This window comes from Notamacropus eugenii, chromosome 1 (genome assembly GCF_028372415.1).
Source record: "Notamacropus eugenii isolate mMacEug1 chromosome 1, mMacEug1.pri_v2, whole genome shotgun sequence".
Taxonomy (NCBI): Eukaryota; Metazoa; Chordata; class Mammalia; order Diprotodontia; family Macropodidae; genus Notamacropus; species Notamacropus eugenii.
In genome coordinates, this window is record NC_092872.1 from 239273318 (window position 1) to 239297891 (window position 24574).

The 24574-nt window shown below is 43.1% G+C and overlaps 1 protein-coding gene across 5 annotated transcripts in view; it reads right to left on the reverse strand.

Annotated features, from left to right (window-relative positions):
* SLC29A3 (solute carrier family 29 member 3) overlaps nt 1–24574 on the reverse strand; it is a 70856-nt gene that overhangs the window by 19037 nt on the left and 27245 nt on the right. For all 5 annotated transcript variants that reach the window (XM_072628276.1, XM_072628274.1, XM_072628275.1 and 2 more), the window contains one exon: nt 6563–6645. In XM_072628276.1, the coding sequence (XP_072484377.1) occupies nt 6563–6645 (83 nt within the window). The remainder of the gene's footprint in view (nt 1–6562; nt 6646–24574) is intronic.

Below are 24574 nucleotides of genomic sequence, written 5' to 3' on the forward strand. Positions count from 1 at the left end.
GGCTATTTTTAATGATCATAAAAATTTATGAAATGGTACCATGTGCAAAGAGGCCCACCCAAGCGCACCTAATGTTCAGTGCAGGGCTCAGTTGTCTGGTCCTGCTGCCCTGAGTGGAGAAAGTAGTCAAGCCCCAGCTTGCTTGGGTTTAGGAGGGAGGTCGAGCATTCCTTCAAGATTTACGAAAAGACCAGATAGCTCAGTATCCTGGGTTTAGAGCTAGAAGAAACCTCATGGCTCATCTAGCCCACCCCTCTTCTTCTGCATGGGGTGGGGGGAAACGGAGGCCAAGAGAAGTGAAATAACTCAGTTATTAGCCCATGGGATTCTAATCCAGTCATAGGATTCTAGATTTAGGGCAGTGAACATAGATTTCTTCCCTTGACAGAGGAGGAAACAGGCCCAGGGAAGTTAGTAGCTTGCCCAAGATTATACAAGTAGCAAGGAGCAGAGGCAAGAGCAGATTTGAAGATGACTTTCTCTGTGGGGTCTTTTGTCTGGGTCAGTTTGGGGGGACAATGGAACAGCCACAGATGGGTCTGGGCTATGTATTTATGTTAAATTGGCAGACCTGTCCTGCCTCTCCTGACTGACAGCCATCCTTGTGAGATCCGACTCATGATGGGAATGGGCTTCGGGCCTCGTGCTAGCTGCCAGTCTCTCCCAGTCTCCCCATACCTCTTCTCATGAGGAATCTCAACCCCAGGGGACTGATTTCCTCACAAATCTCCAAAATGTAAATCCTGCTCATAAGTATTTATGATGCTACAAATTTAACATAATAAAACACTTGGCGATTATAGATGAGCCAGGCAGAAAGAGCTGGGTCCTCCACAAGGGGGAAAGAGGCGACATTTCAGTCTCACATATTAAATAAAAAACCACTTTAGCCAAAAACTGTTTCCCCCCCAGCTTGGAAACAGATGGAAGACTGGAAACACTTTCCTAAGTCAGCTCTCTCTCCTCTTCCCTCCCTCTGCAAAGGGCAGATCCTGGGGTGGGCTTATCACTGCACAGTTGGATCATCCTCTCTATATGAAGGTCCATATCTAACTGAGAAATCCAATGTTCCCGCCCCAACCCCCTTCCTGCCTCAATCCCAGTGAGGCAGCTAACCTGCCCTCCCCACTCCCACTGGGAAAGAGCACAGACCCTCTTTCTTTAAATAAAAATGTATTGATATCTTATTTTATCTTGCCTATATTACCCCCTGTATCCCTCCTCCTCCTCCTCCAAGAGATGCATTCTTCGTAACAAAGAAATTTTTTAAAAGAGAAAGAAGAAAAAACCAGCAAAAGCAATGAATACACTGGAAAAATCCTGGGAAGAGAGGCGATGCCCCACATCTGTAGTATCCCCAGTTCTGAAAAGAGGAGAGGGAGAGGCGATACCCCCTCTCTATCCACTTCCTCCCTTCCTCCAGAAGCCTGGGTTTGGTGGCTGGAGCAGGGAGAAGAGGAGGGTAGGTGGAATGGGGAGCTGTGATGCTGGAGGAGAGGGAGGGGAGAAGGCAGGTCCACAGGAACCTCAGCGAAATGACTGCTAGGGGAAGGACTTGTACAGGAGGCACCAGGAAGGAGCTTTGAGATTGCCAGACATGCACTGGGGATTCAAGAAACTGGACTGAGAGCCATGAGTTCCAGAGCATGAAAAGGGAACCAACAGTTTGGGTCATGGCAGCAGAGAATTCTTGGTGTGTGTGAGTATGTGAGAGTGCAGTCAGAGTGTGCTTGTGGAACCTGTGAGTTCCAGTGATGCATTTGGGACTTAGGGTGAGACTAAACAGGAGGACGGTAGAGGGAGGAGGGAAAAGGGATGGGAGGAGGGCTGTGTTATCTGCCTGTAGGTCTGACCATGTGACATCCTCCCCTTCCAGGAGGGTGAACATACCTTCCAGCCATGAATCTATGATACCACAGAGTGATACTTCACTAGCTGTGTGACCCTGGGCAAGTCAACCTCCCTCAGCCATAGTTTTGCCATAATGATAATAGTAAGTAGCATTAATATAACACTTTGCAAAGTGTTTACAATTGTCTCATTTTATCCTTATAATAACCCTGGGAGGTAGTTGCTATTATTATCTCCATTTTGCAAATGAGGAAACTGAGGCAGACAAAGGCTGAATGTTTTGCTCAGAGTTACAGAGCTAATAGGAAGGTTGGATTTGAACTCAGAATTTTGCTGTTTCTAGGTCCAGCCTCTATCTACCACCCTATCTGGCTGTTCCTTGGCATCTGTAAAAAGGTGACATGACTTCACATATATAATGAGACTTACATTACTTGCCTTCTCAGTGGGAGGAGGAAGGGCTAGAGGAAGAGAATTCGGAACTCAAATTTTTAAAAATGAATATTTGAAACAAACATATAACCAAAGAATGTTAATGATCGTATCACACATCATATACCGTTCAGGGGCAACGGGCTGGCCCAGTGGGCCTGGAGTCAGGAAGACTCATCTTCACAAGTTCAAATCTGGCCTCAGACACATCCTAGCTGTGTGATCCTGGGCAAGTCACCTAACCCTGTTTGCCTCAGCTTCCTCATCTGTAAAGTGAGCTGGAGAAGGAAATGGCAAACTACTTCAATATCTTTGCTAAGAAAAACCCAAATGGGGTCATGAAGAGTCAGACGCAAGTGAAATAACTCAACAATAATAGAAATAAGATTGTTAGGATCAAATGGAGATAATGTGTATATATCAATATATATCAATCTATATCTATATATCAATCTATCAATCTATCTATCTATCTATTTATCTATCTATCTATCATCTATCTACCTATCTATCTCAAGGTCTTTGTAAACCCTAAAATCTGTAGGATTGCTGGATCGTGGGGGTGCACAGAGCTTACAGCTCCCTGCTTGGCACAAGAGTGCCCTGCCCGGGCATAGGGCACTCAGTTCCCCTTTACCCATCCCTCACTCCTCTCCAAGCTCTGGAAGCTCCTCTCCAAGCTCTGGTAGCCCGTCCTATTTTTTAAGGAAAGCAAGCAATTTTAGCTTTTCTGGAGCAGTGCCATCTGGCGTTCAGGACTGGCCCTGCACATTTGCATCCTTGAAAGTGAGGATGGCTTGGCCTGGATTGGTGAGGCCCTTGATGGAGGACAGACAGCCCAAGGCCAGCGTTTTAAAGCTGGTGCAACATTATTAATAATGACATCAACAAAACGAGCATCAGGCTGGCGCGTTATAAATATTACCTCAGTCTATCCTCACAACCACCCTGGGAAGTATTTGCTGTTATTATCCCTGTTTTACAGATGAGGAAACTGAGGCTCAGAGAGGTTGGTTGAGGCAGAGCACTACAACTCTGATGCTAAGCATAGGTACAAGACTTACAAGGAAGCAGGATGAGTTTGGGTAGTTAAAGGCCATCTCTGACTGCGAAGATATGGTAATAAATGGAAGATAAAAAATGATTTAGAGTTGGAAGAGGCCATGCAATCCATCTCCTCCATTTTACAGATGAGAAAACTGAGGCCTTGATCTGTTAAGTGAATCATGTAAGGTCACCCAGATAGTAAGGAACAATGCCAGAATTTGAACTCGGGTCCCATGGCTCCAAGCTAGGTCCTCTTTCCATTGTAACACCTGATCTCTGGCCTTGGTGGAGATTTTTAAGGCAGCTTTGAGCGAAGAGTTTCAAGAGCCCTACCCCAAACATCCTAGTGGCTCTGACAGGTGCGCTCATATAGCTGGTACCCCAAGACTTGAGGGGTGCTGGGAAAGTTCTCAACAAAGGAGTAGACATCCTGTTGTAACCAGGAGTCACCTGGCACAAAAAGACTTCTCAGAAAGCACACCAGGCACTCAGTGTCTATGATACTCTGGGGAAGCCTCTTCTTTTCTGGACTGTCTAGGGTTCTTATCATGTGCCTGAGGTCTGAGTTCAGGATGGGAAGGGAGGATCTGGGGTTAGGGAGAAGAGGATGAGAAAGTGGCTGCTGGAGATCAGTATTTAGCCTACACCTTGAAAGAGAGAGGAGGTACAAGAGGAGCACTGGGGGAAGTAAACCATTGGGGCCTCTTCCTACATAGACCCACTAGTCCAGGAGGAGCTAGGTAGCTTTCTGACTGAAATAGAGAGAAGGTAGGGCTCATTTATTGTTCTGCCATTTCCAATGCTTCATGACCCCATTCGGGGATTTCTTGACATAGATATTGGAGAGGTTTACCATTGCCTTCTCAAGCTCATTTTACAGATGAGGAAACTGAGGCAAACAGGGTTAGGTGACTTGCCCAGGGTCACACAGCTAATAAGTCTCTGAGGCCAGATTTGAACTCACTAAGATGAGTCTTCCTGACTCCAGGTCCACTGTGCCACCTAAGTGACTAAGGTAGGATTTGAATCCAGGTCTTCTTGAACCCAAGCCTAGCACCCTATTGCTGCTTCTCCCTCTTTTCTGAGGAGAAGGAAGGGGAAATAGAGCTGGGTAGGGGGTAAGAGATTTTGCCCAGGGGAGGCTGGGATACTATAGGACTGAGGAGTTAGGACTCCCAGTATATTTCCTGGTAGAAGTTTTCCTCCCCTTCTGTGGTACAGAGATGGGGCTGGGGTGTGGGGGCAGGAAGGGGGACAGCCACAAGGGGAAGAAACATGATTCCTCAGGGGTATTTAGGCACATCAGGAAGTAGCCTTGGGGCCACTGCACTGTGAGTCAGAGAGCATTTAAGCCCAGAATATAGGAACCCCCGGCAGAGGAAGTGAAAACAGACTGTGGAGGGGGTAGAGTTGAGGCCTGGTCATTCTCCTGGTTCCATGTGACAGCCCCCAACCCCCAGCTGGGGGTTATTTGCCTTTGTCCTGACAGGCCTCCTATAGTGGAAAGAGCGGTGAAGTCAGATTAGGGGTGGGGGGGTAATGTGCTCAGATCTTAAATCTGCCAATTGTGTGTCCTGGGGCGAGCCAGCACCCTTCTCTGGGATCTGTTCCCTCATCTGTAAAAGGCAAGGTTCAGACTGATCATCTCTGAGGTCTCTCCCAGCTGTAGATCTGGGCTCCCCAAGGCCCAGATCCTCATGCCAGGGAGAAGCTGGAAGGTCTAGCTCCTGCTCACACAGAGCAGCCCCTCAGATCACTAAAGATTTACCTGCACTGATAACTGGCCTCCTCGCACCTTCTGATCTGTAAACTCTATGGCAAACTACCCTCAGCTATGTCCCAGCTCTACGCATGAATTCATCTATATGGTCACAAAGAAGCAGGGTACATGTGTCAGGTTAGACAGCAGGCACTGGACCCTAGTGGAGAGCTGGAAGAGACCTCAACTTAGTTGCTGAGTTAAGTGCTAGATGACACTTATTCCTTTCTTCCTTCCCACCTGCCACTGCTTCCTTCCCCGTGCCTACATTTGAAGCTCTGTGGGCCAGGAGCACCCTTTGGCATGGCTGCCCCAAAGGCCCTCAGGCTAAGTAGCTACGACTTCCTCTTCTAAACAAACTTTTCATTCCTTGAATGGGAGGTTTGCATGGGCACCCATATCTCAGGAGAAACTCTGGGTGGGTGTCCTGGCTGTCCAAGGCTGCTAATCTGGGGGAGAGGAGAGCCAGGGCAAAGAAGGTGAGCACTTGCAGCCTTGAGGCCACATGTGGCCCTCTGGGTCCTCAAGGGTGGCCCTTTGAATCTAGTTGTTCTGTGAAGTTTGGATCCAGTCAAAGGGCCATCCTTGAGGACCTAGAGGACCACATGTGGCCTTGAGGCTGCAGGCTCCCCACTCCTCGACCAGACTATGTACAGAAAGGTGATCAAGCCCTAGGCCAATCCTGTTGGCTAATTCTTCCAACTGGTTCATGAGGCTCCATGCTCTAATTTGAAGCTGATTCCGGCTACACTACTTCTTCCCTTTCCTATTATCTGCTCTTTCCTCCATTAGCCTGATTTGGGAGTAAATCATGGTAGTCTCTGTCTCTCAGTTCCCATGCCCATGGGAAACCAGGCTCTTCAGACCACAAGGTGGCTTACCTGAATTACAAGCCCAGGATCTAGGAAGAAAGCAAAAACCTTGAAAGCCTAGCAAATTCAAACCCACAAAGAGAAAGGCCAGAGTCACCAAGTTCCTAGATCTATGGGTCATTCTTATTTGTATGGCTGTTTTATTTCTTCTGTCTCCTACTCAGGAGATATGCCTTGTCACTGGAGTCTGTTCTTTATGTAGGTATGGAATCAAACAGGGTCCCCAGGGAAAGAAGGAAATTGGAGGCAACAGTTAAGTCTGAGCACAGGGGTCACATTTGTTGACTTAGGTGTTGTTTATACACTGAAACAAATGGTTGAAAAGCAATGGATGAAAGCAAGATTTCAAACTAGTGAATGGGATATTAAAGACCATCTTTAAGCCAACCCCATCACTGTACAAGTGGGAAACTGATAGGAAGTGACTTAAGCAGGTCAGAGGTAAAAAATGCCCCAGCTGGAACTTTGGACTCCCAGACCAGTGTTACTCTTTTTCCAATCTCCAGAGACAAGACCAGCCAAAGCGCAAAGAGGAAAGAGCATCCGCTGATTTCTGAGGAGAGGAAGGTGAAGAGGCAAGGGAGGCTTCAAAGTCACTTACCTGTTGACTAACAGGAAGTTCCCTATGAGGCACAGAACAGAGGGCACTGTTGAGGCGATGGAGATGTAACTCTCAAAATAGTTCTGTAAACAAAGAAATCAGAAAGTGGTAAAACTGTAGGAAGGGAGACTGAGACAGGGACTTGAAACAGACACCTATCCCTTTTCTAGTTAGGTTCCAGTTACTCCACATCCCTCTTAGATTACTGGGCACAGGAATGAATGAATGAATGAATGAATGAGTGAGTGAGTGAATGAGTGAGAATTTATTAAGTGCTAACTATGATAATGAAGTGACATCAGTGAGATTAGCAGCACTTTCCCTAGCTCCTTGCTAGGGCAAAATGAAATTGTTTGACTACCAGATTTTTGTGGCTCAAGACCCTTCTCTCTCTCTCACATTCTCAGTGACCCAATCTGTCCCCACCTTTCCCAACCTGCGGACAGTTTGAATGGATGAGTCCTGAGGCAACAGGAAAGCAAATAGAGATGAGAACCATTTGTGGGGAGGTCATAGTGCCATGGTGTGCTGTGGATACATTTGGAGTGCTGGGTTGCCATGTTCCCAACACTCTGGCCCACCTCTTCCTCCCAGCAGAACTCAGACTCCTGCCTCTTGGAGCCCTGGGCTCTGAGAAGGTGAGCTTTCACCTGAATATGCCTGGAACCAGACCACCAGCCATTTTCCAGCCAGCTCCACACCCCTAACTACCCCTCCCACCTCTAGCTTCTCTCTGCATTGTCTTCCCCTACTACAATGTAAACTCTGAGGGTAAGGACCAGCTTGCTTCCTTATAGTTCCATCATCAGCATGTAACAGTGGCAGGCATACAGTAAGCACTTAACAGATGCTCTTTCTTCATTCATTCCTGAGCCTCACATTCTAGGAGGGACATTGACAGACTGGAGAATAGCTAGAAAAGGGTGACCAGGCTGATGAGGGAACTTGAAATCCTAGCACAGTTGAAGGAAGCATCAGCTCCTACCCCCACGGAGATGATAAGCTCCTTCAGAGCAGGAATGATTTCATTCTGGTCTTCATCTATCCCTATCCCATTGTATGGTGACTTGCACACAAAAGAACCATAGATCCTGAATTAGAAGGAACTTCAGAGGCCACTTAGGCTAAATTCTTCATTTTACAGATGAGAAAACTGAGGCCAAAAAAGATGAAGTAACCAGTAGAAAGCATCAGAGGCGGCTTCTGAACCCAGGGCCTTTGACCCCAGAAGCCAGGGCTCAGTCCACTGACTTCAATCATTGTTTCTTAAACTGCAAAGAGAATAAATCCTTAATTTTTCCAGGCTTGGGGGGAAAGATGGAACATTCTGAATACAGTCAGAACTAGGGATTCTTGTTCCTGGGGAAAATTCAGGGAGGGGGTTGGGAAATGGACATAGAAGCTGCACAGTCTGACTTTGGGGACAGTTGTGCTGGGAAAAGGGGAGCCATTTCCATCATTCAGAGAGGCTGGACTAGACCCCAATGAATGGTGAGGGAGAGGTAGATCCCAGGAGCAGGGCACCATAGTGCTGGGATCCTGGGTATTCTGGACATAAGCGGCCACTACCTTAGATGCTGGTGCTATGAGAAAAATCCAGTTGTCCACTTTGCTATCGCCAATCTAGCCCAGTTTTCTAAGGTGAGCAGTCAACTGTGGGCAAAAATTCCAAGAATGACCCAACAATTGTTGTAGCTCAACCAAAGGTCTCACACATAGCTGGGAGCTGCTAGAAATGTGGCTTGTCCTTTTCCCTGCTGGGAAACTTTGTCCAGCTGCTGGATTCACTCTTTCAGTGGGGCTGTTATATAAGGTCAAAACCAGGCTGTGATAGCAGTGATAGCAGGGTGGCCAATCGGGGCCAGGCTGATACCAAAGTGCATTTTCCTGGAGTCAGCAAAAGGCAGAGTGGCCAAAGAGGGGCACGTGAGATGGCAAGCAGCTCGTGTCCTTTCAGTGAGAATGACAGATGCCACAACAGCCCAAGGGGACATCACGACCCAGTACACACAACAGCCAGATGATTATTAGGAAGGTCAGGCTGCAGCTTGATGAGCCCTGATGCTGAGCCAGGTCATGTCCCCCCATCACCTCTGCCAGTGCAGTGAACTCTCTTAACAAACTCCCTTCTGCTCATGTCATCCCAGGCTCTCCCCTATCCCCCAAAGAGTGAGCCATCCATTGCTCAGTGATTTTAAAAACTTCAGCATTTTCAGGCACTGTGCACCAGCGTGATTGCTCCAGCGAGTTTTAGAAACAAGAAGTTAGTGGGGGATTGGATAGTCCCAGGCACTTAGGTGCTGGAGGACCCTTAGGTGCCCAGGCAGTGTCAGCTGGGGCTGAGCTGGGCAGAGTTGGCTGATCCCTCTAGGCTGACCTTTAGGGAGGATTTCTCTGGCATCTGAGTAGAAATGAGCAGACCCTCCTCTCCCAGACTTTTGGCAGACTCAGACACTAAGGTCTGGGCAGGTTAAGTCACCAGATGAAGGTCACACTGGTAGGGTAGTATCAGGAGCAGGATTTGAACCCAGGTCCTCCAAATCCAGAGTCAGTATTTTTTCCTCTGTTTCCCACTGCCTCTCTTCTGACCTGCCTTGTTCTGTCCTCAGTAGTAACCAATCACTGTCCTCCATTCAGTTCTCCTGCACAGATGCAAAGACCTGAGCTCCCCTGAGGCTTAACTTCTCTGGCCAAAATCAACCAGCCTTTGCCACAGCATGATTTCCCAAAACATTTTATAATCTTTGGAAATGGTATGTGCTCAACGGAAAAACCAAGACACCCAAGAATTTTGGGGCTGCCTACCCACAAAGTCCCTTGATGTGTGCTCAGGGGGAACAGAGGCCTTCTATTACTGTCCCAAACAGAAGGAATCAATCAGGATGGCAAAAACGTCAAGCATCACCTTCCCCTGCTCCCATCCTTGGCATTTGTTCTCACACCTCTGATTCAAGATTAGACAAATTTGCTTCCTGTCCAAGGGACTGAACTGGGCACACAGTTTCAAAGACAGGTTTAAATTTTTCAGGTTTTAAGAAGAGGAGGAAAAATAGTAAAAAGAACCAAAGAAGGCATTTTGCTGTCATAAGGAGACTGACTGCCAAATGCAAATTGTGTCTCAAATAATGGCCCCTAAAGGTCTATAGAAAGATCTGAAAAGACTTTCTGGAAATGTTCAAAGGAAGAGCTGGATTGGAACAGATTCAATGGCCTTGCATTTGGCTCTGGGTCTACTCTCCACCCCTCACTCCCCATTCAAACATTTATGAAGCACCTACCATGTGCCCAGCATTGTGCTAAACACTTTACAAATATCATCTTATTTGATTTCCACAACTACTTTCCCTGGGGAAGTAGTGCTATTATTATCCCCATTTTATAGATGGGGAAGCCAAGGAAAACAATTTTATGACTTCCCCAGAGTTACATAGCTATTAAGTGTCTAAGGTCAGATAGGAACTCACATCCTCTAACTCCAGGTCCAGTGCTCTGTCCACTGCATGATGTGCAGAGGAAACCAAGTCCAAGCCAGGGTGGATATGGTTCCGAAAGGAACCTCTAGAGGTTCAGAGGCTCTTAATCTGGGGTCCATGGATAGATTTCAGAGGGTCTGAGAACTTGATGGAGGGAAATGGCACCTTGCTTTTCACTCAACTCAGCCTGAAAGGCTTGGCCTTCAAATATTTAAAACCATGATTCTGAGAAGGAACCCATAGGCTTCACTGACCTGACTGCACAAGGGGACCAGGATACAAAACAGTGAAGAATCCTTGCTCTCTCTGGATCCCCACTTTCCTGACAATTCATTGTGTGGGGTCATCAACTGCTAACTTCTTTTCAACTCTGGCTGAAAATGTGAAGCTTTTTGAACAAGAAGAATGAAATACATTACAGTAGTAAGACAGAGCCCAAAATACCCAATATGCAATTGCCAGGCACTGTGGAGACCTAGAACATGTAGCCATGGCCAGTTACTGCACATTTTGGTGAGTCCATGATCATACTGTCAGTCAATATGTCCTTCAGCGGGTTTGGGATCTCACCAGGGTGGGTATTCCCTTTCCAGATATTGCTGGAAATTTATCCAACAATAATAAGAATAATAAAATAGTTACCATCTGTTTAGCTTTTGCAAGTTTGCTAAGTCCTTTACAAATATCCTCACATTTGATTCTCAAAGAAATCCTGGAAGGTAACTGCTATTATCATCATTCTCATTTTTACAGATGAGAAAACTGTGGTTAAGGAAAGACTTGTGACTTGCCAAGGGTAACACATCTACTAAGCATCGAAGGCAAGGATGTGGTCCTTCCTCTCTATTACTTAGAGCACTGGAGTTAGGAAACCTTGAGTTCTAATTCAGCCTTGGACATTTATTTAACAGCTGTGTGATTCTGAGTAAGTTACTTAACCTTTGTCTTCCTCAATTCCCTTATCTGTAAAATGGGGATAATTAGAGCACCCAACTCCCAAGGTTGTTGTGAGGATAAAATAATACTTGTAAAACACTTTACAACCTTAAAATGCTATATAAATACTATCATTGTTATCAAGCTGTCACATAACAAAAAAAGAAAAACTCTACCATCTAACATAACTCCTGTCTGTGTCTTTTGAGAAATCCTTCATAAAGGACTTCTTGAAGCTGCTGGAGGTTTTCCTTCTCTTAGTTCTGCATTATTCATTCCACAGATACTAGCACAACACTCTTGTGTAGTCCCTCTGTCCGTCACACATGCCAGCCCACTTTAAGTCATCATTGGCCACATATTAAGAGTTACTGACACCCACCAGGATCTTCTGTTGTCTTCTGAGTCACCTACAGTTTTGTTTCTTCTAAGATCATCATATTCCATGACTGGCAGTCATAGAGTCCCTGGGGGAATACTGGTGTTAAAAATGATGGACTTTTGTAGGAATGAGCAGCATGGGATAAGTGAAGTAATGCTGTTCAATTTGCCTAGAATGATCCCCAAAGCCAAACTCTTGCTCATGTCCAACTCCGGGTCATTATTCATCAGCAGTGTCTTTCAGAGACATCAATATGATGACTGATTCAATGGGCTGCCCATTCCACTGCATGTCATCAGAATCTGACAAGACATGTTCATCATCCATTTTGTCCAGGAGATTCTCTCTTTTCAAAGAATTTTGATCTCAGTAAGGAATTCATTAATCTCCCATATCCCTATCACTGGGGAACGGATGGAATCTCCATAGCTTCAGCATCAGGCTAAAGCCTGTGGAATAAGGGCCATCACTGAATGCTTGGGCTCATTAACTTTCTCCCCAAGATACAACGACTATCTCATCTCCCCAACAGGGAGAAATACATGCTTGCTTACAGGGACCACCAGAGAATCATTCTGTCCCAGGGAAAGAGAGGACAACTCTAACTGGGCCAGGGGATATGCTGTATATCTTGAAAATAGGCTGTTTTTTGTTTTTGTATCCCCAGCATTTAACACAGTGCCTAGCACATAGTAGGTCCTTAATCTTGACTAGGGGGAAGATTAATATCCTGGATAGTTTTCTAAGAGAATTACTGCCCTAAGTCAGTTTAAACACAACAAGCAGCCCAAAGCTCAGCATTCTTTGGGCTATAAAGACTTGTCAGGCCTTCATGGCTGGGCAGATGGTCCTCAGCAACAGTAACCAGTCCTGGGGGCAGATTAGCTGGTGGTCATCTATAGCAGCCACCTCTGACCCTCTCGGTAGGTCATCAGGTGACCAAGGCCTCTTAGGCTCCTTTCAGCTCTCAGAGTATAGCTATGCTCTATGGGACAGGCCTGACCAGAGAAGACATGTGAATGCATAGGCATGGTTCTGCTATTTCAAAAGAACAAAGAGGAAGACGAAAAGAAGGACGCTGTGGGAAGGGAAATCATTTTCAGAAGAAGCTATTACAATTCCACAGGCCCACTAGGCTGGTTCCCAACAAACCAAGAAACCCAAAGGCAAGAGAAAAAAAACCATGAGTTTCAAAATAAGGAATTCCTGTCAAGGAATGCATGATCTTCTCCCCTTGATCCAATTTTCATCCTGAAAACTTTCTTATTTCTAACATAGGAAACATCTTCTAGTCCCCCAAGTTCACAACCTCTGACTCTTTGCAACCCCATTTGGGATTTTCTTGGCAAAGATACTGGAGTGGTTTGTTGTCATTTCCTTCTCCAGCTCATTTGACAGATGAAGAAACTGAGGCCAACAGGATTAAGTGACTTGTCCAGGGTCACACAGCTAGTAAGTCTCTGAGGTCAGATTTGAACTCAGGAAAATGAGTCATCCTGACTCCAGATTGGGTATTGTACTCACTGTGCCACCTAGCTGCATTCACAACCTCAGTCACCCTCAACTCTTCCCTCCCTCTCATCTTTTTACAGCCAATCTGTTGCTGAGACTTACCGATTCTACCTCCAACATATTTCTCACATCTATCCCCTACTCACCACTCCCCTAGCCATCAGCCTAGCTTAACCTCCAGACAAACCTCCTAAGAGGCCTTCCTGGTTCTAGCTCTCCCCTCTCCAATACATCCTCCACTAGCTGCTCAAAACTTTCAGTGGCTCATGCATACCCTTTGACGTAGCAATACCACTACAAGATTCATATCCCAAAAGAGATTAACAAAACAGGAAAAGGACCTAGGTGTACAAAAATATTTATAGCAGCTCTTTTCTGGGAGTAAAGAATTAGAAATTGAGGGGATGACCATCAATTGGGAAATGGCTGAACAAGTTGTGATATGTGATTATGATGGAATTTATTGATGTGCCCTTCTAATTCTCCGGCAGATTGGTAGCGACTTTATGGATAAGAAAAGTGAGACTCAGAAAGCTGATTTGTTTAAGGTCACAGCAAAGATGTGATGCCACCTGAGTTCAGCTTTGAAGGATGCTAAGGATTAAAAGAGGTGAGATATAATAAGGAAGGAGTGTCTTCCTGGTATAGGGAATAGGAAGTTGTACAACAAGAAATGATGAGCAGGATGCTCTCAGAAAAACCTGGGAAGACTTACATGAACTGATGCAAAGTGAAATGAACTGTGTACAAAGTAACAGCAATACTGTAGGATGATCAGCTGTGAATGACAACTATTCTCAGCAATACAACGATCCAAAACAACTCTGAATGACTTATGATGAAAAATGCTCTCTCCGGATGGTGTCTGAATACAGATTGAAGCATACCTTTTTTTATTTTATTTTTCTTGAGGTGTTTTTTTGTCTTGTCTATGTTTTCTTTCACAATATGACTATTATGGATATGTTTTGCATGACTACACATGTATAACCTATATAAAATTCCTTACCCTCTCAATGGGGGGGGGGGTTTGAGAAGAAGGAAGGGAGATAATTTGGAACTCAAAGTTTTAAAAACAAATGTTAAAAAATTGTTTTTAAATGTAATTGGGGAAAAATAAAATTCGAAATAAAAGCTTAAAAAAAAACCTAAGTGGTTCTCTATTGCCTCTTGGACAAAATTCAAATTCCTTATCTTGGCATTTAAATACTTAGGCTCTCATCTTTCTAGACTCTATATTCTAGGCAAACTGTCCCCTATACCAGGAAGACACTCCTTCCTTATGTCTCACCTCTTTTAATCCTTAGCATCCTTCAAAGCTGAACCTCCTTGCTGTGACCTTAAACAAATCAGCTTTCTGAGTCTCACTTATCTTATCCATAAAGTAGCTACCACTCTACCAGAGAAGTAAAAGGGCCCATCAATAAATAAATTTCCAAGTAATTTGAAGAGATAGTCCCCTTCCTCCTCAAATTACCTGTTAATTTACTTAGTGATATGCCCTTCTACTTCTCCAGTAGAATGGTACCTACTTGAGGGCAGGAAACATTTTCCACTTTTTCTATGGCTTCCCAATGTTTTATACATAGGAAGTGCTTAAATAATTGTTGACTTGAAATTGAACTGCTGACAGGGGGAGGGTTTGTTGAGCCCTGAGCACAGTACATTTCAAAGTCAAATAGAAGTTATTTTTGGATTACCCAGTGTTTTTGGATTATTCATGCCAATGCTCCCCTAACTGGCACTAATGACTGAGGGTTGATTGTAGGGTTTCTTTTGGTATTTATCCCTCAAGACACCCTGAGGGATCGGTCAGTGAAACTACCCCTAAGGTATAAAGGGAAACACAGGGACCCAAAAGGATAATGACCTGCTCAAGCTGCAGACATAGAAAACCAGGAGGAATAATGAGGAAAATAGCATCGCTTTGGTGGAAAAGGACAGTCCAGGTGGTCAGTTAGAGGCAGGCATGATTGGGAGGGAAGGATAATGAGTCAGTCAGCAATCAGCATGGAGGAGACTGATGAGTCATAAGGGCTTCATCTCTGGTCCCCCAAGATAAATCGGTTCTCCCATGAGTCTTAGACTCATAGACAGGGGGCGGCAGGGGTTGGTCATTCTAACAGCTTGGCAACTCAGTGCCTTTACAATTCAGCTCCAGGCCATCTTCCCAGACCTATTACACATCATTCATCTCGCCTACACACACACACTCGCGCGCACACACATGCGCACACACACATACACACACACACACATTTCTGTTCTGGGAAAATAAGTCTACTTCCTATTCCCTATGTTCCCCTCTGTTGCCTTTACTCAAGCTACACCCCATCCCACTCCCACATCCTCCAAATGCTCTCCTCACCTACATCTTCTAGAATTTTTAGCTCTCTTCATGACTCAGCTAAAGTGCCATCTCCTACATACAAAAGGCCTGTCCTCATTGCTCCCCATCCCAAGTAAATTTATTTTTTATTTTATTTATCATCTACTCAACAAACATTCAACAAGCCTTTACTAATGTGCTTACTAATGTGCCAGGAACTGTGCTAAGCATAGGAGATACAAAGAAAGGCAATAAGTACTTACTAATGTGCCAGGAACTGTGCTAAGCATAGGAGATACAAAGAAAGGCAATAACCATCCCTACCCCCAAGGAGCTCACATGCTAAAGAGGAAAGACAACACTGAAAAAATGGCAAACTAAAATGGATACTGAGGAAGAAGAAGAAATGAAAGGTAAGGCACTAGCTATGATTGGGGGGAGAGGTGGACCTGAAAAGGATAGCTGAAGAAGGTATGATTTGAGCCAAGTTTGGAAGGAAGCCAGGGGGCAGAGGGAAGGAAGGAAATCACGGTCTCTCCTCTCAAGAAGCTTATTCTATTGGAAGAAATAACATGTACATATAAGTCAATACAAAATATATACAAAATACTTATAAAGTAATTGCAGGGGGCACTAGCAACTTGGAGCAAGGGAGAGCAGGAAATGACTCATATAAGAATTGGGAATTTAACTCAGATTTGACAGAAGACAAGAGTTCTAAGAGGCAGTGGTAAGGACAGAGTGAATTCTAAGGACAGAAAGAGAGAGAAAGAGAAAGGGGGTAGGGATAGAGAGAGGGAGAGAGAGAGGGTGTTGTTTGTCATTCTTTTTCAAAGAAGATCAATGACATCATAGTGTGATTTCTTGACTCTTGTGTGTGAATTGTGTGGATTTCAATGAGGTCGAGCTGCACAAAGTTGTCAGCCTTACTCTCTCTTCCTGAATCATTGAAGTGCAGTGACAAGACAAAAGCCAAGCTGAGTGATGATGACCCAGGATGCAGTGGTTGACCTTGGCATCTTCTATATCTGACCAAGCTCTAAGATTTCCATAGCACCTGCTTCAGCCACTGGAACAAACTGTTCTCATCTGCCCATTCCACCAGAGAAAGTCTTCATATGCTTGGGGTAGACATCCTCCTAACTCACCAAGAGGGTTAAGGTCTTCTGGTCACCTTCAGCCTGATTTAGCCTGTCTGCTGAGATGGTTACACTGGGGTTTACCTGTGCATGCTACAACTTCTTGAAGATACAGGTGAGAGTTGAGTGAATCAAATGGACACCAAAGAAGGATGAGCAGCCCTGAAAAGAGCTTTGCAAGCTCTCACATCAGAGGTGTCAGACTTCCTGAACATTCTACACAACTCAATAAATAGAGACATATAGAGATAATGATAGATACAAATATATCTAGCTACATAGACAGTTATATCTACAGATCTCTATATGAGTAGTTTCTTTCTCTCTCTCTCCTCCCCTAAATTCAACTACCTAAAAAACTTTCTTATTTCTATCAAAAGAAGCATCATATCTTGTAGTCCCCCAGATTATAGAACTTCAGATTCATCCTCAACTTCTCCCTCCCTCTCCCCCATAGCCAAAGGTGTATATGTCTGTATGTACACACACACATACACAAACACACACACACACACACACACACTTCAACACAACACTTAACCTGTACAGGACTCAATTTTCTCATCTGGAAAATGAATGAGGAAGATTCTGGGAAGATAGTAGAGTAGGTCAGAAAACTTTCAGCTTTCCAAATTTCCTCCACAAAAACAAAAAACCAGAATATTGCCTCAGAGGGAACATAGAGCAGCAGAAATAAACAAAAGGTGGGATAAAGCAGTTGTCCTCCTAAGACAACATGAGAAGACCCCAGGAAAGACTTGACCTCCAGGGGAGGAAGTTGGGCCTGAGTGAAATGCAAACACCTTCAGGAGTGCAGAATCAACAACAAGCTCTGGAGGCAGCTGGGATTAGGAGGAATCCTCAGGAACTTCCCCCTTACAGATGGGTGGTGAAGGCAGAGGAGAAGAAGAGTGAAAGACCTTCCACTACGGTAGAACACCATGCACAGCTGTGATGAGCAGACTTGTCTTGGGCTATGGCCATGAGAGGAAGAGACAGCACATGCTTGGTGAGGGTGATAGCAGAGGGGTGGGGACCTGCTGGCTGTGGGCACTTGCAGGAGAGCAGAGTCCTTGGTTTCAGTTCCAGAGCAGACAGGACGGCTGTAGTTTTCAGCCACCTGAGGGACCACAAGGAGTAAGAGTATTTGTGGAACAGCATGACTGGGGGCCCTAGCTGTGGTTTAGAAAGGTTGGAAAGGAGAGCCCAAAGTTGGGCCCCAGGGAAGACCTCAGAAAACAACAGTAAGAAGGACCTAAAGCTTGGTGCATCATTCCCATATCTCAGGACTAGAATATGATTATACCACTAGCTGCTAAAAATGAAATAAAACAAAATAAAAATGACTAAGCAAAGGAGAAAACCCAACCACAGATAGATACCATGGGGATAGAAAAGATCTGTGTTTATATTCAAAGGAAGATAACAGAGCAAAAAAAAGTCACTCCTTTTTTACTGAAAAATGTCAAATGGTCCTAAGTACAGGAAGAGTTCTTGGAAGAACTTTATTTTTTTTTTTGATAGGGTAAGTATCATCTTATTTTATTGGAGAGGAAATCTCAGCTGAGAGAGGTTAAGTAAATTATTCATTTTCATTTTGGCTTTTAAAGCCCTCCATAACCTGGCCCATTCCTACTTTGCTAGTCTTATGATTCATGGTGTCCCTGCCCCTTGCCTAAAGGCTCTCTTCTGAACCTTCCTGGCTTTAGAGTGATTTTCAGTAGTAACTGTTGCTCTTTCCCTCCCAGCCTGATGTCTTGCCTTTCCTTGCCTCTTTAAAGGCGCCATGTCTAGACTACTTCTTTTATTATTATTATTATTATTTTATTTGTTTTCAGTGTTCTACAATCACTTCCATATAACTTAGATTTTTTCCTTCTCCCTCTCCCTCCTTCCCCCCTCCCTCCCTGAGATGGCATACAATTTTATATAGGTTCTACACATACACTTGGAAGAACTTTAAATACAAGACCTTAAAAACCAAATAAGAGAGATAGAGGGGAAAATTTTGAAAAAAAAATATGAGCAATTCAAAAAAATTATGAAATTATGAAAAGAAAGCCAACCAACTTCAAATAGAGAGTCAAAAACTTCAGGAAGAAAATGATTACTTAAATCTAGATCTGGACAGGAGGAAGCTAACAACCCAGAAATACTAAAACAAAATTAAAAGAATGAAAAAAATAGAAGAGAATATGAAACATCTCATCAGAAAAACAAGTGATCTGGAAAACAGAGCAAGAAGGAGACATAATATGAGAATAGTCAGACTACCTGAAAGATACAATCAAAAATTATATGGATATATAATTATGTATCCATTATAATGGGTATAATATTATAAAGAATTATCAAGGAAAATTGCCCTGAAGTTCTAGAACAAGAAGGCAAATCAGAAATAGAAAAAAATCCACTGATTATGACCCGAAAGTCATCCCAGGAGGAAAACTTACAGGAATATCATAGTCAAGTTTCAAAGCTCCCAGGTTAAGGAGGTAATATTGCAACTAACAAGAAAAAAACAAAAATTTAAACATCATGGAGCTACAATAAGGATTACACAAGACCCAGCAGCTATTACACTGAAAGGTCTTAGAATACTGTATTTCCTAGAGCAAAAGAACTGGGGTTATGACCAAGGGTAAATTACCCAACAAAGTTAAGTGTAATCCTGAATGGAAAAAAGTGGACATTCAATGAACTGAGAGACTTTCAGGTATTTGTAACAAAGACAATAGAATTTAAAGGAAAATTCAACATATAAAATCCAGAAGAAATATAAGGTAAACATTAAAGACCAATTACAAGGGACTCATAAGGTCAAATTGTTTACTTCTTATATGTGAAAATGTTAGCAGTACTTTTATAATTATCATCATTATTTGGGTCATTTGAAAGAAAGGCTTTGTATGATATATATGATGGGATGATTCTTTAAAAAATGAAATTACATAGGGAGAGACAAAAAGAGGCATAAAAGGAAAAATTCCAAAGGCAGAAACTAGTGGGGAGAAGGTGAGTAGTATTGGAATCTTACTCTCATTGGGACTGAGTTAAAGAGGGAACAACATATACATACATACATACACATACATACATATATACATATATGTGTGTTGTATGCATATCTATTTATATGTCCATATCTATATATCTATAGTTATAGATTTATCTTCTAAATTTGGAAAGAAAGAAGAAGGCAAGGGGATAGGCTGGGGAGAGGATAAAGGAGGGACTCTTGGAGGGGTAGATTAAGGAATAGGAGAACAAGGACAAGCAGGTAGAAGTAATTTAGAGGAGTGAGGGGATAGGGTAAATAGATGAGCAGGACAGTGAGCAAAAATAGGAAGAAGGAAAACACACAACAAGTAATTAGCTTAGAATGTGAATGGGATGAATTTACCCACAAAACAGAAATAGATAGCAGGTTAAAAATTTGAATTCAATAATATATTGCTTTCAGGAAACAAAATAAAAATGAGAGATACACACAAAGATAAAATAAAGGGCAGGAGTAGAATTTATTATGTAAAAAAAAAGGACAAGGATAGTAATTATGATCTCAGACAAATTTAAAAGTAAAATAGATTTAATGAAAAAGGAAACTACACTGTATGCCAGACATATTATTCGATATTGGTTTAGACCACTTAAAAATAACTAGACAGTATGAAATACCTGAAAGTATAACTGCCAAAACAGACACGGGAAATATATGAACATAAACATAAAACACTTTTTATACAAATCAAGTCAGATCTAAATAACTGAAGGAATGTTTATTCTTCATAGATAGGCAAAGTCAATATAATTGTTTAAAATGACAATTCTTACCTAATTAATCTATTTAATCAATACCATCCCATTTAAATTACTAAAAAAAATTATCATACTGAGTTAGAAAAATAATAACAAAGTTTATTTGGAAGAATAAAAGATCAAGAATTTCAAAGAAATCAAGGAAAAAAGATATAAAGGAAGTAGATTTAGCAGTGTCAGACCTTAAACGGTACTATAATATGAGAGCACTGTTGAAGTGTAAAATTGATAATTTTTATTATTTAAAATTAAAATTTTCTGGTATAAATAAAAACCAATGTAGCCAAGAATAGAAGGAATTCAGAAAATGTGGAAATAACTTTCATAGATAATCTCTCAGATAAGATTGTGTTATAATATTGTTGTGATGTTAGGAATGATGAGCTGGTTGATTTAGAAAAATATGGCAAAACTTGGACCTATAAAGGAAGATCTATTCACCTTCAGAGAAAGAGATGTCAAGTGGAAATAAGTATAGGATAGTGTTACATCTATGTGTATGAGTGTCTGTATATATATACATGCATGTTTATAGATATAGATATATGTGTGCATTATATATGTGTGTATTACACATACACACATATATCTTTTTATTTATATATCTACATCTCCATGTTTACTTGTAACCTTCTTTAAAGCAAGAAAAGGGGGTAAAAGAGGGGAAAAAATAAGTTAAAAGTGCATGCAGAGAACAAAGGAAAAACAACAAGAAAACCATGTGTAGTATTTATTACAGAGGTTTTCTTGAAATGGAAACTTATTTTTTAATACTGTGTCATCTCTTATGTTCTGCTGTGTACATGGCAACTTCTTTTCTTTTCTCATTTTCTATTTAAGATAAAATTTTAAAATTACAAAAAAGTAATTTTAAAAAATGAATGAGGTGGATTCGATGGTGTCTAAGGTCCCTTTCATTTTCCTGACAAGGATTCTCTAAATGACCTTGATATGTGACCCAGGACAAATGCCTCAGATTCTCTAAATGACCTTGACATGTGACCCAGGACAAATGCCTCAGATTCTCTAAATGACCTTGACACGTGATCCAGGACAAATGCCTCAGATTCTCTAAATGACCTTGACACGTGATCCAGGACAAATGCCTCAGATTCCTTACCCACCAAAGTGGGCATCCACTTTTGTTTTCATCTTTGCCAGGATGGTTGCTTTTCTATTTATTAGTATTTTGACTGGGGCTGGGTCACTTGTGGAATCTGTTTCTTTCTTCAACCCTGGGCAGGCTCTATCAAACTCCCGCCACTCATTTGGTTCAGGGGGAGGTTTTCGGAGGTGGCATCAAGCCTGGTGGGACTCTGAGGCCACTGATCCTCAGACACCCAACAAAAAATCACGTTCTCAGGTCAGTTCCATGGAAGACAAACAGGATTTATTACCATTTTGAATATCTCAACGAAAAGCTGCTAAAATAATTATCCTTCTTTCCTTTTCTTCCAGTAGTTTTAATCTAATTTCTTTGCCAATACCTACCCTCCTATGATGATTCCCTGAAAGGACCAGGTATTATCCTGCATTTTCAATGCACTGGCTTCCTGAGGGAGAATAGCAGTATTCTCTGAAGGCCAAAGGTCATCATTTGTCATACCTTTGAAAGAACAATCATACTTGACTTTGTATTCGAGATTTCAAAGGTTTTCACATATGTGAAGTCATGCGATCTCTTAGACTATGAGAGCTAAATGTATCTGAGAGGTCCCATGACCTCTTCAGGATTCAGTTCCCTCATCTGTAAAATTAGAATGTCAGACCACATGGTCAGGGGAGGAAAAGAAGAAGCATTGATTAGGCAGCTGCTGTGTCCGGGCACTGTTCTAAGCACTTTCCTAATATCACCTCATCTGATGCTCACAACAGCTGTGCACGGTAGATGTTATTATTATCCCCATTTTACAGCTGAGGAAACCGAGGCAGATACTGGTTAAGTGACAATGCTCAAGGTCACACAGATTCTATGTATCTGAGGATGGATCTGAACTCAAGTCTTTCTGACTCCAGATCCAGCACTCTACTCACTTTGCCATTTAGCAGCCTAGATCTAAGGCTCCTCCCAGCTCTACATCTATGACTAGCCTAGGAGATAGCAGGTGCAAGGGAAGGAGCTCTGGAAGAAATGGGTTCACATTCTACTTTTCCAATTTACTACTTGTGAGACATGAAGACTGTCCCAATATTTCTTGGCCCCAGGACCAGCTGACCTGTAACATCCCTTCCAGTTGCTGTGATCTCTCATTTTATAGATAAGGAAAGTGTAACCCAAATCATTTATGGGGTTTACTCAAGACCACACACACAGCTGGTAAGCTAGTGGCACAGTCAGACTAGAACCCAGAGCTCCTGACTTAACTAATCCAGATCCTGCTCTGGGGGTGCTCAGACATTCAGCCCTATCTAGGAGACTCCTTGATCTAACGAGGACTTTGTGAAAATCAGTCTATGCTGTCTGAAGTTATGGTTGACATTGAACACATTTCCTTTGAGGTACCTTCTTTCCCAAAAGAAAGGACCCAGCTCAGCCAGGAAAAGACAGGCTTCCCCGGCCCCTACCTCTATAGACTTCTTCTCACTGATGTCAATGGGTGAAAGCTATGACCAAGAGGTAAAAGGCTTCCTGCCTTGAGGATCATAGGTTTAGAGCTGGGAGAGACCTCAGAGTCCCTTGAGTCCCACATTTGTTTTTAACTTTTTTACAGATAAGAATACTAAGGCACAGAAATATTAACTGATGCCTGAGGTCACACAGACTCCCAAGCTAGGACTCTTTCCACTGGACCACATTGTGCAATGCTTTGTAAATGTTTTTTTATTCCTTTTGGTTTGAGTTCCCTTTTTACATTAAAAAAATGTGTCTACTTTTGGAGACCACTTAGAACTACCATAAAACTCTGCATAGAGGCCCCTCTCCCAAAGCTGCTCACACAAAACTCGAGAGACCAATGAGCAGCCCCCAAGTAAGAGAAAGCTGACCAAGGCAATGATGCCAAAGAAAATAATGGGGGGCAGGGAATGGATCAAACATTTATTTGAAAAACCCATTGCCAAACCTTTCACAGGAAACAGTGGCAATTTTGGATAATTATTTTTCAACGTATACCTAGACCTTATTTTCCTTTCAAAGAGATCTCATTTTAGGAGGGCAGCTTCCATCTGGTCCACGGATGTAATGAAAGCCTTTCCATTCATACAGAATGAACAATGTTAAACACAACTAAACATAAACATTCATGAAGCACAGCGAATGGAATCCTGGATTGGAGCCAGAGGACTGGGTTGGAATCTCCCTGGAGAAGTCACCTAAGCCTTCTATGCCACATCCAAAAAGAGAAAGTTGGGCTAAGTGACTCATCTCTTAGGAAACCTCTCAGGTTTGTTCCAATTTGTGAGTACTTGGAACTCTCCAAAATCTCTTTCAGTTAATGGTGTACTCCTCAGGAATGGCCCTTGTTATGGGAATATTGGAACATGCCTGGCACTAATCCTAAGGGATAGGCTCTGCCCTAGGGGGCCTCCTAATGCCTTACTGCTGAAGAGTGATTCCCAGATTACCAGGGTCACGTCTATGGTACAATCTGTATGGGATGCTTAATACATTTAAGATACTGAAGATGAAATTTATTTTCATTTCTAAAACTCCAGCCCTGCTCATGGATGTCGGGGGAAAAGGAGTGACTCACTTTCAAACACAATTTAAAAATCCACTAAAGCCAGCTGGCCAGATTTTAGCCCATTTTATGACAAGGAACATTTCCTCTCTTCTGCCGTGCTGAGACCTTGTGTTAAGGGTCTTCTCCAGAAGAATTTAATTCCAGGATTGGAGGCCAGGTAAAGAGGTTTGGGGAAGGAGGTGGCAGGTTTGAAATTAGCCAGTTTATCTCTGGCAGACCCCAGTTTGGCTTTCTATCCATTGAATGCCATTTGGGCACTTTTTAGAAACTGCAGCAAATTAGTCATGAGCAGCAGCAGATTCGGGCCCCCAAGCCTCGGAGTGATTTCTGCAAAAGACCTTTTGTTCAGCTGCCGCCTCGAGACCTCCGCAGCAAAGGCAGCTGGGCTCCTGCTGAGTGAAAAAAAGCAATTCCAGCCGGGGGTGGCGGCTCAAGGCAGCAGAGCATTACCTGGATCACAGGGGCATGAAATTAGCAGCAGCAAGCAGGCTGGAGCCAGAAAGAGTTCGTGGCAGCAAACTTGCTTTTGGAGAGCCAAGTCCTCTGCTGCTGATGACACTGCAAACGGGGTGCCTTCTCAAGGCCAAGGATGCCCAGCTCCCCTGGCAACTGCAAATGGTTTGGATGCCATGCCTAGAGAATCATAGGATCAAAGACTGAGAGTGGGAAGGGTCCTTAAAGGTCACGTGAATTCCTTCATCTTTTTTAACAGATGAAGAAACTGAGGCCTGGAGGGTTA